Source organism: Urocampus carinirostris, chromosome 10 (assembly GCF_059441175.1).
Source record: "Urocampus carinirostris isolate Australia breed hairy pipefish chromosome 10, RoL_Ucar_1.0, whole genome shotgun sequence".
Classification (NCBI taxonomy): Eukaryota; Metazoa; Chordata; class Actinopteri; order Syngnathiformes; family Syngnathidae; genus Urocampus; species Urocampus carinirostris.
In genome coordinates, this window is record NC_142358.1 from 785343 (window position 1) to 802646 (window position 17304).

The following is a 17304-nucleotide window of genomic DNA, read 5'->3' on the forward strand; positions in this document are numbered from 1 at the left end:
TTATTTTATTGTTTTACATTGTCAGGGATTTTATGTCGTTCAACTTTAAATCTGTTCAGTGTGGAAAAAGATTTTTTTTAGTTTTGTATTTACACAATTTTTTTTGTAAGTGTGAATATTTTCATTTATATTTCATATGTTTTTCAGGGATCTCCATGCAAAACATGTAAAATTACTAATTACTGAATAGTTTGGTGCATCATGGTTTAGTATTAAATTTGAAGAGCCGTTTGAGAGCCGGCTCTTTCTTTTCAGTGAGTCGGGCAAAAAGAAATAGAGCTGTCCTCTTGGGTGTGAACCGTAGGGGGAAGTGCCATAATGACAAGTCACCAGAGCAGTCGAGGAGGCAGAGTCATTTTTATGCACTTTTTAAAAAAATTCTTCATTTATAGCGTTGTCTATAGAGTCCGATTGGCAAAAAGCATGGCGATAGCAACAATTTCAAGCATTTTTCAGCACTTCAATCAAAACTCATTCATTTTCTTTACTTCAAAAACACAACATGAAAATTCAAGTATTTTCCAGGATTTTAAGCACTAGTAACTGACCAGGAAGATTGTTCATAAAGGCCTGTTCCATTGCCGCGTCTCTTAAAGCTAACAATTTGTGCTCGTACGTGCCTCGTACAGTATAACAGTATATGTATGGATACAACAGGCATATTTGCCGTGGGCACAGAAAATAAAATTAGATGTTCCGGAGAAATCAACTGATACACATAGCAAGTAAGCAAGGGTTTGTGTGTATCACTTGTCTCTATGCTAAAATTCCATAAGCTCACAGTTGCTGAGCCTGAAAGGGAAATTACTTCATGGGAAGTCCATTCTCAAGGTGTATGCACCCCTTTAAGACCTTCTGTGAGGCTGGCACGTCCAAAGTTTGGCCCAGGGGCCAGTTATGGCCTGTGATCTTATTTTTACTGGCCCAAGGCCTCAGTCATAAAATAAATAATATGTGACCCACTCTTAATGTTGATTCTAAAATAGAAATAAACCATTTTAATGGATGAGGGTAGGAGCCCTTTGGCCACCTTGCCCTTGGGTTTTGGAGAGAATTTTAGCCCACCCTATTTTTGACATGGCGTCTGTAAATAATGAAAAAAAGAAAGTTAACTATCTAAGTATTTTTGTTCAGCGAAATCCGAAACAAATGCGTCTGCGTAGTTTGCCAAGAGTCTGTGGCTGTTTTTAAAGAATATAATATCAAGAGGCTCTGCCAGACAAAACATGCAGACTATAAAAAGCTGGAAACGACTGCTGTGGAAAGGTGAAGCAACTGGGAGCAGTTTTAACAGCACAGCAGTGCTTTTTCACAAGACCCTGCAAGTCAAATGAAAATGCTAAAAGGGGCAAACTAAGAGGTCGTGGCGCCGATCGCCAAGCACTGCAAACCTTTCCATGGAGGGTGAATTTATCAAAGACTGTTAAAAAAATGCCAGGCTGAATAGTTGACCCTCACACATTTCCAGCTTAGAATAGAATATGCCTTTATTGTCATTGTTACAACATGGGATATGCTGTGACAACAAAATTGGACGACTCCAGTTCCACATTTACAGTGAGGATAAGGAAACATATATGTCTTAAACAAAGACACAAAGGAACAAAGAACTAACTGACTTTGTTGTCCTCGGGGGGGTTGTGAGGGTCAAACAGAGTTGCCGGACACAACCGAATGTTTGATCTTACATTACATTACTGTTTGATCTTACATTACACATAGTCCAGCGTTTTTCCGAATTGCTCAGTCCACAATTGAATGGATTTGGGAGTCCACAATTGAATGGATTTGGGAGTACAGTCAATAAACATGCCCGATTAAAGTCGCCGTTGGGGTAGTGCAAGCTGATGTTTAGCAGCGGGCAGGAGATTTAGCGCTATGCTAACGTTAGCATCTGGTGAAACTGCTAGCGGTGGAAAGTATACAGCAAACACAAAGACCACAGTTAACTCTCCCGGTACATAGCTAGAAACTCCATATCGAGTGAGCAGTGTGAGTCAATGGTTCCGCTATTATTGTAGCGCGTAGTCTCCAACCCCTGTTTTTACCCGAGTCTTCGTCTCGTTCGAGCCGGTGATGTAATGCGGCGTCGGGAAAGCCAAGACTCCGTGATGGCAAAAAAAAAGTCCTCCAATTCCGGACGTTGTTGGTGGCGATCCGCAGCTCAATTCACTCATTGTGGACGGATGGATCTGGCGTTGGTTGAACATGCTTGGGAGCGCTGGTCTGTGTGGTCGCCTTCTTAGCTTAGCTCAGCCTTTTCTCCGTCGTTGTCATTGTCGAATTTGGCCCGCTTTCTCAAAATTTTGGACACCCCTGAATAAAGGGCTATACTAGGGGTTGGGAACCTATGGCTCGGAAGCCATTGATGGCTCTTTTATGGATTAGAGATCAAAATTGACAATAACTGTCAACTGTGGCGTTCCAAAAACGAGTGATTAAAACTCGATGTTGGTACACTCCCTGGGCTGAAAAATAGTCTGTGTAATATAGTGTAATAATCTGGGAAGCCCTTTGAGACTCTTCGTGATTTAGGGCTATACAAATAAAAATGACTTGACTTGACAAGGTTACTGGTTCAGTCTAGTATATATAGGTCAAATTCTCAACTAAAGTTTACAGTTGGGGTGCCACACCAATATACCCCATTTTGGCAGGTCAAGGAATCATTTGAATGGAAACTCATTACACTGTATGTTCATTGTTGAGATACTTTATAATGAAGACTCATAAAACAAACAGCAATTACCCCAAAAATACACTAGCAAACTACAAAAATACTACTTAAGTAATACAGTAGACCCTCGGTTTTTGAAAGCCTCTCAGTTCGAACAAATCGGAGTCCGACCAGAAATTCTTGCTTCGCTGTTCGGTCAAAAAAATCGGAGTTCGAACGCCGGGTAATGCGCGAGAGCGTACTTTAGGGTGCGATGCTGAGCGTCGTACGGGTGCAGATCGCTCTTTTCGTGACCAACTGTTATCGCGTGCGGACGTGCTTCGTTTTGCTTTCGCTTTTAATATAGGTGTACGAAGTGTTTTAGCCCCTAATTATGCCTCCGAAGAAAGTCAGTGCAAGCAGCAAAGTTGCTACAGGTGAAAATAGAAAAGTAGTGCGTACAACTATTGCATTTAAGAAAGAAATAATAGCAAAATATGAAGCAAAATAAAAATTCAAAACATTCAGGGTGTTGGAACGGAGCCCAACATTCAGGGTCTTGGGATGCAGCCCCCTTTCCAATGAACCTCTCACCACTTGTTGTGGAGACCCGGGTGCTAAATGACTTGTAAACGACCTGATTTTTTTTATTTTTACACGTTCATGTTAGCGTAACCTTTCGTACTGAAGATTACGATAACGCAAACGTACGATTAGCCTGGGTTAGCTTTATGTTTACAAGGTAAACATTCAGGGTGTTGGAACGGATTAAAACGATTTACCGTATTTTCTGCACTATCAGGCGCACCTAAAAGCTTTTTTTTTTTTTTTCAAAAGCTGACCATGCACCTTATAATAAAGTGCGCCTTATATATGGATCAATATTAAGTCGCAAAGTCTAGCAACTAAGGCAAGCAGCCGCCGACTACATTTTCTCCTGAAGGCGAAGTAGTCTGCAGTGTATGCTGGGATTTATATAACGGCGTTTCATTTACTAACCAATGTGTCAATCATCATTTGAATCAGTCACTATTGGCTAAAGTTATTCGGAGGTAAAGGGGGCGGATCCTTTTTAATCATTTACAGGCTCGCATAGGCTAAAGAGGCGAAACAAAGCGTGCAATTGGCCAAAAAAGATGAATGTGAATCACACGTTGGGTTGCACTACGGCATAGAGAAGATTTTTTTTTTTCTATTCTGTATTTGTAAATATTTTACTCTCCTGGATTTACTACACTCACGGTTGTAAGAAGACCATGGTTACGTATCATTATTGAACGTGATGGCTGCAAGAGAACTTAGGTGAGCTATGCGGCTTTATATTTTCCCAGTATCTTGTTTTAGAACGATCTTGATGTTTCTGTGATGAGTCTATTTTTAAATTAAATTCAATTCAAAGTGTTTATTGTCATGCACAGTAAAGAACCCCGTTTCCCTGCACAATAAAATTCTTACTTTGCTGTCCACACAGTTGCCAGCAAAAAATAAAATGGAAACTAAGAAATGTTTGGCATTTCTTGATTCCCAAGACTTTAACCTTCTGAATGATATTTGGAACGATGCATTTGAGTGATTGGTGACATTGTACAGACACTGTTTCCGTACATGTCTGAGACACGTATTTGCTTCTTTGCAAGCTTTCGGAATGTTAAGGGGTAAATAGGTTTGACTGAACAATCTGACTGTTTTGTCGACGTTCCCATTGTAGTGCCTTATAATCCGGTGCACCTTATGTATGGAAAATATAGGACCAAAAACTATTTTTTGGGGGTGCGCCCTATAACCCGGTGTGCCTTATAGTGCGGAAAATACGGTACATTATTTTTAATGGGAAAAATTATTTCAGTGATTGAACAAATCAGTTTTCGAACAGGGTTCTGGAACGGATTATGGTCGAGAACCGAGGTTCCACTGTACTAGGGCAATACTACAAAATTATGACAACAGAAATACTACAAACCTACAACTACAGTAATACTAGAGATATACAACAAATATTCTACAATATAGAAAAAAAATATAATAATATCGCTTCAGGAACACTATAATAAAGAAATACTGCGACATAAGCAGTACGACAGTGACACTACAAAAAAATACTACGGCTATACTAAGAAGATTCTATTTATCTATCTATCTACCTTGGTCATATCCCTCAAGAGGGGTGACCGACAGCTATTATGGAAATATTACAAAAATACAATTTCAGTAATACAACCTGGATGCCTGCCAGGAAACAAAGCTTCTCCCTCTGTGAGGATCGAGGCACACATTGGAGAGCACATGGTAGTGTCCATTGACATGCACAAAATTATATGAATGGGGAAGCATATGTGCTGCCCAGACTGCTGTCAGTACTACTTCCACTTTGCTTTTGGTGGGTAGAGTGCGTCTATGGGTAAGCTTCGACCCCCCTTGCAACCCCCTAGTAACGCCTCTGCAACCCCCCTGGTAACGCCCCTGCAACGGGGTCTCACGAAATTCTATGTGAAACACTGGTAGGCATTTAAAAGTTCCTGCCTTGGCCTACTCCATAGGTATCAAACGTGTGGCATGCGGGCTGGTTCAGGCCCACAAGAAAAGGCTAAGAAAGCTAAAGAAAAAATTACGAGTTGCCGTTATGAATAAAGCCTGGGGCCAGTGTTCCCTCTAAGCTGCGCGCGTGCGCAATTGCACACTGCTCGCATATTCTCTGCGCACAAGAAAATCTAGCCAGCGCACAAAAATGAGGGCTCAAAATTACTACCGTATTTTCCACACTATAAGGCGCACCTAAAAGCCTTTATTTTTTTCAAAAGCTGACCATGCGCCTTATAATACAGTGCGCCTTATTTATGGATCAATTTTAAAATTGCAAAGTTTTCCAACTAACTTGCAGCCGCCGACTAGATTTTCCCCCGAACGCCAAGTAGTACGCGGTGTATGCTGGGATTTATTTACCGGCGTTTCATTGGCTAACCAATGTGTCAATCATCATTTGAATCGATCACTATTGGCTAAAGTTATTCGGAGGTCAAGGGGCGGATCCTTTTTATCATTTCCATGCTGGCATTGGCTTAAACGGCGAAACAAAGCCTGCAATTGGCCGAAAAAGATGAATGTGTATAGCACGTGGCTGACGGCATAGAGAAAGCATTTTTTCCTATTCTGTATGTGTAAATATTTTATTCTCCTGGATTTACTACCCTCACGGATATAAGAGGACATTGGCTGCACATCATTATGAACACAACGACTTCGGTGAGCTACTCCGGGTTTTATATTGTCCCTGTATCTTGTTTCAGACTGAAGTCTATGTTTCTGTTATAAGCGGTGCAGATAATGGATGGAATGGAGTGTCTATTTTTAAATTAAACTCAATTCCAAGTGTTTATTGTCATATGCACAGTAAAGTTGCGAGCGAAAAAGAAAATAGATACTAAGGAATGGTTGGCATTTCTTGAATCCCAAGACTTTAACCTTCCGAATGATGGAACGATGCATTTGAGTGACATCGTACGGACACCGCATCCGTACGTGTTCTAGACACGTATTTGCGTCTTTGCAAGCTTTGGGAATGTTAAGGGGGTAATAAGTTGGACTGAACTATCTGACTGTTTTGTCCACGTTCCCATTGTAGCGCCTTATAATCCGGTGCGTCTTATGTATGTCAAAAATAGGACCAAAAACTATTTTTTCGGGGTGCGCCCTATAACCCGGTGCGCCTTATAGTGCGGAAAATACGATAATTAAGAAGCCACTTAAGTCAAAGTTACAGTGCATGAAGGTAAAAATACAAGGGTTCCCCTGACGTTGTGTCTGTATTTTGAAGTCAAGTAGAACGAAGTTGAGTAAAGTTAGGAGAGTTGGTCGAGAACCGGCTTCTTCAGCTCGGCTCACTAAAAGGAACCGGCTCTGTCGGGTCCTAAACGGCTCTTCAGGTTGTTTTTGCTTCCTTCATCCCAACATGACCAAATATTATGTAAAACTATGCACAACATGACTTAAAAGAAGAGGGGAATAGAACAAAAAAGAAAAAAATACCAAAATGAAAAAGTAGTGAAAAGCCGAGAAAAAAAGAAACAAAAGGAAGAAAAAAAAAGAAGGAAAAAATTAGAAAAAAGCCAGAAAAAAAGAAAACAAAGAAATGTAGGAAAAAAAGTAAACAGAGAACAAAAACAAAAAAGTAACAGCTCGGAAAACACACAATCAGATTTTTTTTAAAGGAATTTTAAAAAAAGTAGAAAAAAACACGGAAAAAAAGAAGAAAAAGTTTGTGTTGCATTCAAATAATTCCCAATGATATCAAGTGAATCTTGTTGCCAACATTGTACTTCCACTAAAAAATGTGATTAAGTACAGTTTTGTATCTTAAGGCCTGGTCACACATCCTTTTGCGTCTGTATCGCGGGTAAAATTTTTAGGTTTTTTTTTTTGCCCGTGGTTGCCCGCGGTGGAAAATGTGCAAAATTGGCCGGCGACTGTTTCGCGTCCTTCCGGCGACTGTTCCGCGTCCTTATCGCTGGTAACTGCGGCTGCATCGCTGTGCCGCCTGCGGTTACCCGAGGTCTAAAGTTTTGAGCAGCGCAAAACTTTTTCGCGCGGCCAACCGCGTGTGAATTTCTTACCGCGTGTAGAGCACGGCTGTATCTCGTCTGTATCGCGATCTCAAAAACGTCCAACAGCGTCTGCTTCACGGGCAGAAATTTCGGGCCGTGATTCAGCCTCGATACGCCCGTGAAAGGCTGTGTGACCGGGCCTTTACAACCGACTAAATAAGCCCCCAAAAATGTTAATATTATGCGACAAAATATATCAGGAAATAAAAAGAAATGGATATCTTGTGAAAGAATTGTAAGCACAAACGACGTTTGTAGGCCGTACAACCTTTGCAATAGTACATGAGTCCATTTTTTTCAAAAGAGAAAAATAATTTTGCATTGCCGGAAACTCAGCAAAATGTAACTTGATGTCAAGTTTTGGACATGTTTGATAATTAATTATCTTGCCACACTTGGGATTATGATTGCTCACTGTTGTTTCTAGCGTTGCTCACCGACTTTGTGTGACCGCTCAGACCCGTGGAAAATTAGAGCGAACATTGCCTGGGGCCACCCCCAAAGCAACTGTAGCTGTATTTATTTCTCTTTTTTCTCTCTTTCTCTTGTCACTTATTTGTTCTCTCTCTCTCTCTCTGTCTCTCTCTCTGTCTTTATTTCCATCTCTTTCTTCAACTGTATTTTCTCTCTTTCTCTCTACTTCTCTCTCTCCTTTTTCTCACGCTCCCCCTTTGTCTTACCCTGTACCTCTCTCCTTCTTCCCCTCTGTCTCTCTTTTTCCTCTCACCCTTTTTTATTTCTCTTTTTTTCTCTCTTTCTCCCTTTCTCCAATATATATTTCTTTCTCTCTCCGTCGTCCCTTTTTGGACTCACCCTCTTCTCTCTTTCTTCCTCTCTTATTTTTTATTTCCTTTTCTAGTTCTGTCTTGTTTTTTTATCTTTCTCTTTTTCACTTATTTTTTCCTCTTTCTCCTTTTCTCTTCATCATTCATTCTCTTTCTCTGTCTTTATTTTTCTCTCTCTTCTCCCTTTCATTCTTTCTCATCCTTTCTTTGTTTCATTCTTTTTCTCACTCTCTCCTTTCCTCTTTCTTTCTACTCATCCCGAGCTAAAATGAGTTTGACACCCCCCGCCTACTTCCTTTGGGCTCATGATTAAAGATTGTATTAATATATTATTGTATTGTAAAGATGATCGAGTGCAAATGTTTATTATTTGTTTATTTTGTTTTTGTGTTCCCCCCCCAAAAACACACACACACAAAAACAAACACACAAATAAGTAGTCTCACCTGATATATCATCATCCAACACTCCATTGAGTTCAGAGGCTCTGATTAGACGAGCCTCCATCACTTCCATCTCCATCATTTCCATCCGTTTTTTCATGTTGTCAAGCTCTGTCTATTATATGCAGGAACAAAATTAAGGTAATTTGGATTTGCTAACTGACGTATAACAATGGAACATGTGAAAATTACACTTGGACTATCTGTTGTGGGAATTCAGGATAAGTCCGAGCAATGTTCGCCCATAAAACAGGGTCCATTTTGAAGGCCTAAACATTATTCAAATCTCATAAAAAATCACAAATTAATTGGGCTTGGGAACATTTGCAATATTTTAAATTATATTCTGGGATTTATTACATTTTTTTTAACTAGGACCCCCTAAAACAGCCCCAGTTCTACGTTTCAGCAAGTTATGAAAAATGTTAAATAGCACCAATACAAAGTTTTTTGACGTCCCATGCTAAAATAAAGTAAAGCGAAGCAAAATAGAAAAATGTTTCTTTTTTTTCTTTTTGACTTTTGTTAAGTTTTCACAGGGCACAAATTTGTTGTTTACCCCAAGGTATTTCAGCTGATTTATACTTAGAAGAAAGCCTGTACTCACATAAAAATACAGCAAAAAATCTTGAGTTCCGAAATACTAGTGGGAGTGGGCTTCAAAGGTCCTCTTTTAAATGTGCTTTGCTACTAATAATCAATAAATAAAATTATGCTGTTGGGGCCCGGCTTCTAATTTCCTATTTCATATCTTTTTTGCCTACAAAGACAAAAATATTTTTAATAATGGTCATCAAACTTGTTTTAAACATGCAGGATACAATGGCCAGTACCCTAGAGATAGTATCCCAATTTACACGGGTTGTAAGGGCCCTTTATAGCTACTTACAGTTTTTGTTTCGAATCATTTTTTTCAGAGCCTCGTGTCATTTGTCAAGATTAAGCTTTAACCAAAACATTTAAGCTACTCTATTTGGGGAATCTAACAGAAGAAAATATCACAGAAAAAATATGAATACCAGGTATAAGTTCTTCTGTGGGCTAGCAAAAAAGTAATAACTTTATGATATAACCAAGAGTCCCTCTGCAGTGGAGCAGTGGGTGTGCACTGAGGAGGAATTATTTCTAACGGAGAGGACCACAATTTGAATAGGAATACAGACCCAATTCTTAGACAAATGGGCAAAATGGATGGGGAACAGGAAAAAATCAGGACACAACTGGACTTTAAATAATGACTTGATCATGGAAGATGTTCCCCAACACTGCAGTTGTTTGTTTTCTCTTTGTTTTTTCCTTCTTTCTTTCCCCTTTGTTTATTGTATATATGAAAAAAGCACAATAAAGTTACAAAAAAAAAGGATGTGCAAAACTGCATATACGGTGCACATATCTACCTGCAGGTCCTTCATGTTCTTCTCAAGACGAAGTCTCTCAGATGTTTCTGTCTCCAGTAATTGGGAAGTCGACTCTCCTGTATTTCTCTCATCAATCAACTCTGAAGAAAGCTCAGTGATCTGATCACACACGCGCGCACATGCACACACACACACACACACACACACACACACACACACACACACACGCACGCACACACACACACACAGACACATACTTTGTATGGCCAAATCCAAGAACTTTTCAAGGACTTTCAAAGCTTATTTTCTATTAATTTCTAGTACTGTCAAAAGAAGAAATCCAGCGTCGATCAGAAGAACCATAGCCTAAACCCTAACTCTAGCCCCAACCTTATTTTGAAACAATAAAAGTGGTTAAAACCCCAACATCTAGCCCAAACCCCAGCCTTACACCTAACTCTAGCTAAAACCCTCACCCTGTTTCAAACTGTAAGCCTCGCTCTAAACTTATTTTGGAACTCTACATTTGTTGTAAAACCCTTATGTGGAGCTCAAACCCTAGGTCTTAACGCTAAACCTACTCCTAACTCTAGCTGTAACCCTAGCCCCCCAATCCTATTTCAAAACCCTCAAAATCAAGTTTAATACCCTCATAAGGAGCCTTAATCCTAGCTGTAAACTTTAGCCCCAACCCTAAGTTTAGATTTATACTTTAATAAAGAGCCTAAACCTTTGTTTCTAACCCTAGCCCCAATCTTAATTTGGAACCATAAAATAAGTTTAAAACCCTTATTTAAAGCCCAAACCCTAGCTCCTAACCCTAGCCTAACACCTAACCTACAATACATGTCTACAATTTCAACCATTTACAATTATTTCACCTAAAATTCAAGCACTTTTCAAACCTTGAAAAAAACAACATTAAAATTCGAGCATTTTCAAGCATTTCAAGCACTTGCACTGATACTAAGCATTCACCATGATAAAGACTTGGGGCAATTAAGAAAAAAGCAGCTAAATCAGGACAACAATAACATATGAAGTCAAGAACCAAGAAAAAAAATCAGTAAGGAAGCAAAAATGAAGGAAATGTAAGAAGTCTAAACTCGAGTAAGGAATGGATTAATAAGTGAATAATCGAGTTAGGAGTTGCTTAGCTATAATAATGCTGTAAGGTTTGAGTTGAGCTGTCAAGAACTAGATAAAATGAGTACATTCATTTTGGGGATTTTGCAGAGATTGTAACAACCAAATCAGACACAATTCTTTTTAGCATTTGCAGTAGTGCTTGCAGTAACAATAATAAAATATAAGTAGTCGTCTTTTCAATATTTGTAGTATAAGTTGACGTACTTGGAACACTTAAGTAATTCTATCACTGTACCATGAAGATGACAATGAGTCACACCTGATCTGTTGATCTTTTGTCAGATGGGACCAAAAGCAATAGAGAATTTGCTATGAAGACAAGCTATTCCAATGCAGTTTTTTAGGGGAGAAAAAAAATAGAACCAAAAAAAAAACATTAAAGGAAAACCTCGTGTTGTGATTGTATTCGTCATAATAATGGTTAACAAAAACAACGCAATTTTTTTTTGTATGCTAAAAACAGGTTTTGAAAAACACAGATTTAACAAAAGTTGAATGACCCATTTTAAAATGAATTTCCCAACTAAAGCGGCGCCGCCGCCGAGCAGCAGCCTTTCCAGCAGCTCCCCTGTCATCTCGCACTTATTGTGATTTATTGTTTTATTATCTGCTTCTATCTACGGTGTTTAGCGTCCCGTTTGACAACTACACTTTGGATTACTTTCTATTCGATGGACATGGGTTTTAACGCACAAAAATGTGTTTATTCGAGGAATCAACTCCTTGCCCTGAAGAATTCTCGTGCCGGCGTGATGAGGGGGCCTATCGTGGATGGAGAGACGGAGATAGCTAAGCCGCTAGCGGCGTTATAAGTCTTCGGTACTGTCTGTAATCATGGTAAATGTGAACTCTCTACCAAAGAAGACCGACGAACTGGCTGTGCTGGTGAAAAACATCAAAGCGCACAGTGCAGTTGCTGTGTTTTACGGAAACGTGGCTCACGTGTAGCATCTCGGACGCTAACGTGGAGCTACCCGGACAGGCTTTGGGAGTAACAGAATACATGGAACGGCGTTACGTAATTTGGATACAAAAAAAATGTAATTGTATTCCGCTACAGTTACAGAAAAAAAGACGTAATCAAATTACAGGTACATTTAGTAAAAATAAAGATTATTTGCAGGATTACAATTTTATTTATAAGTATATTTATATATACATAATGCGCCGACACACAAAGTGTGCCTATCATCATTTCATTATGCTGTCACTGACACTGGAGAGATCGAGAGAGTTAGGGGTCATACACGACGTGCACGCACCACTACAACACTCACGGCACCGAGAGAATCTTTGCAGTTGCTGGCATGGCCTCCAATGAAAAGAATGCCTTTACTGAGTGGAAATTTCGTCATTATTTTGTTCATCGAGCTGAAAAGGGCAACAACACCACCGTGCAGTGCAAGGTATGCCTTCCAGCTGTGAAACTGCTGTCATCGTCCAAGGACTCCACTTCTAATTTGAAGAAACATTTACAGGTAAGACCGCTATTATTAGCTTAAGATAACTTTAGTAAGCTAGCGTACCTGCTGATACTGCTACAACTACTACCTCTGGAAAATATTCTCCGGCTATATTTTCAGTGCTTTGTCAAACAATAGCTCTGGTTTGCTGGTAATTAAAGTCTGTCCCATATTCCCACATGTCGATGTGTCCTTGAGCAAGACACTTAATTACCCAAATTGCTGCGTCAATGGTGAATGAATGTGCATGAATGGTGAGTTTGATGAGCAGGTTAGTACTCTACGTGGTAGTGTAAAATTTGTTAACGAAAACTAAACGAAAATATGTTCGAGACAGAGAGTGAGAGACTGCCAAGCAGCTGCGTGACTCACTTGTTTTCAGCGTTTCACTGTTCATGAAGCGATTCTGAGTTAGCAAACATGATTCTCTGTATCAAGACAACCGGATCATCATTTGCTGTACAGATAGTGACTTTCGTATTAAGTAGCTAACGTAATAAGGATGGGAAACCCACAGTTTGGTGATGAGCTGTCAGACCCAAGGGGAATTTCCAGTCAGTTGACTATTAGTGTGAAATAGTGCATTAACGGTGGCATAATGTTAATGTTCGTCCTTTTTGATTTACCAGTAGTGGTTTACAAGCCTAAGGTAAAGTGCACAAGTAAGCCTAAGCCAAATGCATCAGTTCATTCAGGTGGTTAATCAAAGATTAAGTCAACATCATCTGTTCTGATTGTATAGTTTAAAGCACTGTTTATGCTTTTCTTTATTATAAGTAAGTGTGACAAACTTGCATTGTCATTATCTGCGCCTCAGTCCAGTCTTAAGTCTAGTGATGCCTTAAAATTGTTATGCATCAAAAAGATGAGAGAAAATGTTATGTGAAATAATTGCAGATTAGATGGAAATGTTCTATATTATATGTTGACAAAAAAGTAAATGAGTAAAATAATTGCCCACTTGCTATGATCACTAAATTAATATACTGAGCATTAGGGGAATAACCAGTAGATAACTTTGGGATATGTCAGTAGTACCTCTTTTCCTTGGGAATTCTTTGACCTACTACCATTGTGACTAACAATACAAAGCTTTGTGATCTTTGAAGTATTACTATTGTCAGTGTTATGAGTTACTGAATAGATTAAGCATTATACATATGTATATACAATTTGCATATATACGTATATAAAATGTATATTACAATTGTTTAATTTCTTATATGTGTTGTTGCAGAGGAGGCATCCAAAACAGTTGCATCAGACTAAGGAGGACACCAGTCAATCTGAGATGAATGGACAGCCTAGTCAATCTGAAGATGGCTAGGAGGTCTGGCATCCTCCCTTCAAACAAGTAAAACTTCAACTTGGACACAACACATCCCAGAGTGATGTCAGTAGACTGATATTTGACTTTGTGATTGATGACGTTCAACCTTTCTCCTTGGTTGAGCAGCCTTCATTCAAAAAGCTCATAGAGGGAATCGGCGGTGGCAAAACAGTCATGTGCAGAAAGACACTAGAGTGCAGCCTATAGAGAGGGAATTTGCTGCCATGAAAGAAAACTTGACTGCAACACTTAAGAAAGTGTCATATGTGTGCACAACCGCAGACTTGTGGACTGCACACAACAGAAGCTTTTTTGGTATGACATGCCACTGGATTGAGGATACTCTTGAGAGGAAGTCAGCAGCACTGGCCTGTGCACGAGTGAAGGGACAGCATACTTTTGATGTCCTTGCAGCAAAAATCAGTGAAATACATGCAGACTATAAGTTGCAGCACAAAGTAAGGGCCACAGTTACAGACAATGGGAGTAACTTTGTTAAGGTTTTCCGAGAATTTGAAACAAGTGAGGCGGCAGCACTAGATGATTTGGATGATGGAATTAGGTTCTTGGATACGGACACAGCTCCGGAGGTGGAGATAGATGAGGAACTTCACTTCTTCCTCCCTCCTCATCAACGGTGTGCACCACACACACTTAACTTGATTGCCACCAGTGAGGTGGATAAAGCAGCATCAAAGGGGCCGTCCCGGAAAGTGTATCGAAGTGCAATGGGAAAGTGTGATTCTATATGGAACAAACCACATCGATCATCAGCAGCTGCAGAAGTCATGCAGGATATTGCCAGTATGAGAGTTACGGTTCCATGTGTCACAATGTGGAGCTCTGAATATACGGCCATTGCCAAACTGACTGAACTTACAGAAGATCAGCTGGGAGACATCTGCTAAAGACTCGGTGTGACCAGGCTGAACCCTCATGAGGTGACTTTTTTAGGGAATATGTAGCTGTCTTACAGCCACTTGCTCAATCCATTGATCTTCTACAGGGGGAGAAAAAGTGCTTTCTGGGGTTCCTCATTCCAACTATCTTAAGCCTCAAATGTAAGCTCTCTGAGAAGGAGCCACATGTGACGTACACAGCACACATAATTACTGCAGTCGTTGATGCAATTGATCATCGCTTTGGTGCCATGCTAAGCAGCCATGATGCAAAAATGGCTACAACTACCATGCCAAAATTCCGCATGTGTTGGCTTACTGTTGAGAAGAGGATATGTGCAAAACAATGGTTCAGGAGGCAAGCTCTTTGGGAAATGGGAAATCTCCTGCAGCTGCAACAAACACCATCTCTGACACTGATGGATCAGATGTGTTTGGGAAGAAAAACAGGACTGACAAGAGCACAGTAGAGGAAAAGGTTCGGAGGTTCCTTGATGATACCGTTAAGACCATGGACTCCCTTGAATGCATTTCCTTTGGTTAAGCAGCTCTTCATGAAGTACAATACTACGCTGCCTTCCAGTGCTCCAGTTGAACGCCTTTTCAGTTATGGTGGAAATGTACTTACCTCATCTCGTAGTAGAATGTCTGGTGACCACATGGAGCAAGTCCTCCTTCGTTATAACAGAAGGTTTTGCCCAAAGCTCAGTTTTGATTGAATATAAGACTACAGTTGGGCTGCACATTTCCAGTCTCAGGATTTTACAAATGGTTCCTACCTCCTACACACTAGTTCTGCAAATGTATAAGCAGAAAATGTTCTTTTTCCCTTGCTTTATGTTCTTAAAGTGTAGTACCTTATATTCATTTTGATTGTCCTTTTGATTCATTTTTGAAAATTCAGAAAGCACACCAGATTTGTTTAACATGGTGCGATGGACTTAAGTATGAGAATTTGGTGTTCACTACATAAGTACGTATACTTTACTTCTGTTTATAGTTGTGTATTGTGGGTGCCCTTAATCTATATAGTAAACTTAAAAAGAGCACTTAGTGTTTTGTTAACAGACCATTTCCATTTGGAATTTTGCTCTAGGCTCATTCTTAGATTCATATTTCATCTACCTACGTGCTGTATTTACATAATGGTGCGAGTGCTAGATGAAAGACTAAAGTAATATTTTTGTGTTCACTGTACAAGGAGCAGACTTTATTTCTCTTTTGTATATTGTGCTGTAAGCCGATACTTTTGATTTAAACTCAACAGCACCTGCCTGAATTTACGTTATGGTGTTCAAAATCTTTCACTTGCTTGGAATTTTTGTTGAAAATTTAGAAAGTGAACACTTTGTGTGTTTAAAACAATATTGGGCTCTTAATGTGCTCTTAATTCATAATGTGAACTAAAACAGAGCGTATTTTGGTTGCAATGTGAAAGAGAAAGTTTTTTTTTTTTGCTTAATAAACTATACTATGTAGTTAAGATTTGAGCATTTTCTTTGTAGGACTACAAGCAACTACCGTATTTTCCGCACTATAAGGCGCACCTAAAAGCCTTTATTTTTTTCAAAAGCTGACCATGCGCCTTATAATACAGTGCGCCTTATTTATGGATCAATTTTAAAATTGCAAAGATTTCCAACTAACTTGCAGCGGAGCCGCCGACTAGATTTTCCCCCGAACGCCAAGTAGTACACGGTGTATGCTGGGATTTATTTACCGGCGCTTCATTGGCTAACCAATGTGTCAATCATCATTTGAATCGATCACTATTGGCTAAAGTTATTCGGAGGTCAAGGGGAGGATACTTTTTATCATTTACAGGCTGCCATTGGCTTGAACGGCGACACAAAGCCTGCAATTGGCCGAAAAAGATGTGTCAATCATCAGTTGAATTGATCACTATTGGCTAAAGTTATTCGGAGGTCAAGGGGAGGATACTTTTTATCATTTACAGGCTGCCATTGGCTTGAACGGCGACACAAAGCCTGCAATTGGCCGAAAAAGATGTGTCAATCATCAGTTGAATCGATTACTATTGGTTAAAGTTATTCGGAGGTCAAGGGGCGGATCCTTTTTATCATTTACAGCCTGTCATTGGCTTAAACGGCAACACAAAGCCTGCAATTGGCCGAAAAAGATGAATGTTTATGGCACGTGGCTGACGGCATAGAGGAAGCCTTTTTTTTCTATTCTGTATTTGAAAATATTTTATTCTCCTGGATTTACTACCCTCACGGATATAAGAGGACATTGGCTGCACACTATTATGAACACAACGACTTCGGTGAGTTACTTCGGGTTTTATATTATCCTTGTATCTTGTTTCAGACTGAACTCAATGTTTCTGTGATAAGCGGTGCAGATAATGGATGAAATGGAGTGTCTATTTTTAAATTAAACTCAATTCCAAGTGTTGCACATTAAAGTTGCGAGCGAAAAAGAAAATATATACGAAATAATTGGCATTTCTTGAATCCCAAGACTTCCGAATGATATTTGGAACGATGCATTTGAGTGACATCGTACGGACACCGCATCCGCATGTGTTCTCGACACGTATTTGCGTCTTTGCAAGCTTTGGGAATGTTAAGGGGGTAATAAGTTGGACTGAACTATCTGA

General features: G+C 39.6%; 1 protein-coding gene across 4 annotated transcripts in view; it reads right to left on the bottom strand.

Moving 5' to 3' along the window:
• Nucleotides 1–17304, bottom strand: part of myo18ab (myosin XVIIIA b) — a 297356-nt gene that overhangs the window by 123388 nt on the left and 156664 nt on the right. For all 4 annotated transcript variants that reach the window (XM_088345491.1, XM_088345490.1, XM_088345488.1 and 1 more), the window contains exons 25-26: nt 9880–9999; nt 8486–8597 (exon numbers count right to left, since the gene is read on the bottom strand). In XM_088345491.1, coding sequence (XP_088201617.1) covers nt 8486–8597; nt 9880–9999 — 232 coding nt within the window. The remainder of the gene's footprint in view (nt 1–8485; nt 8598–9879; nt 10000–17304) is intronic.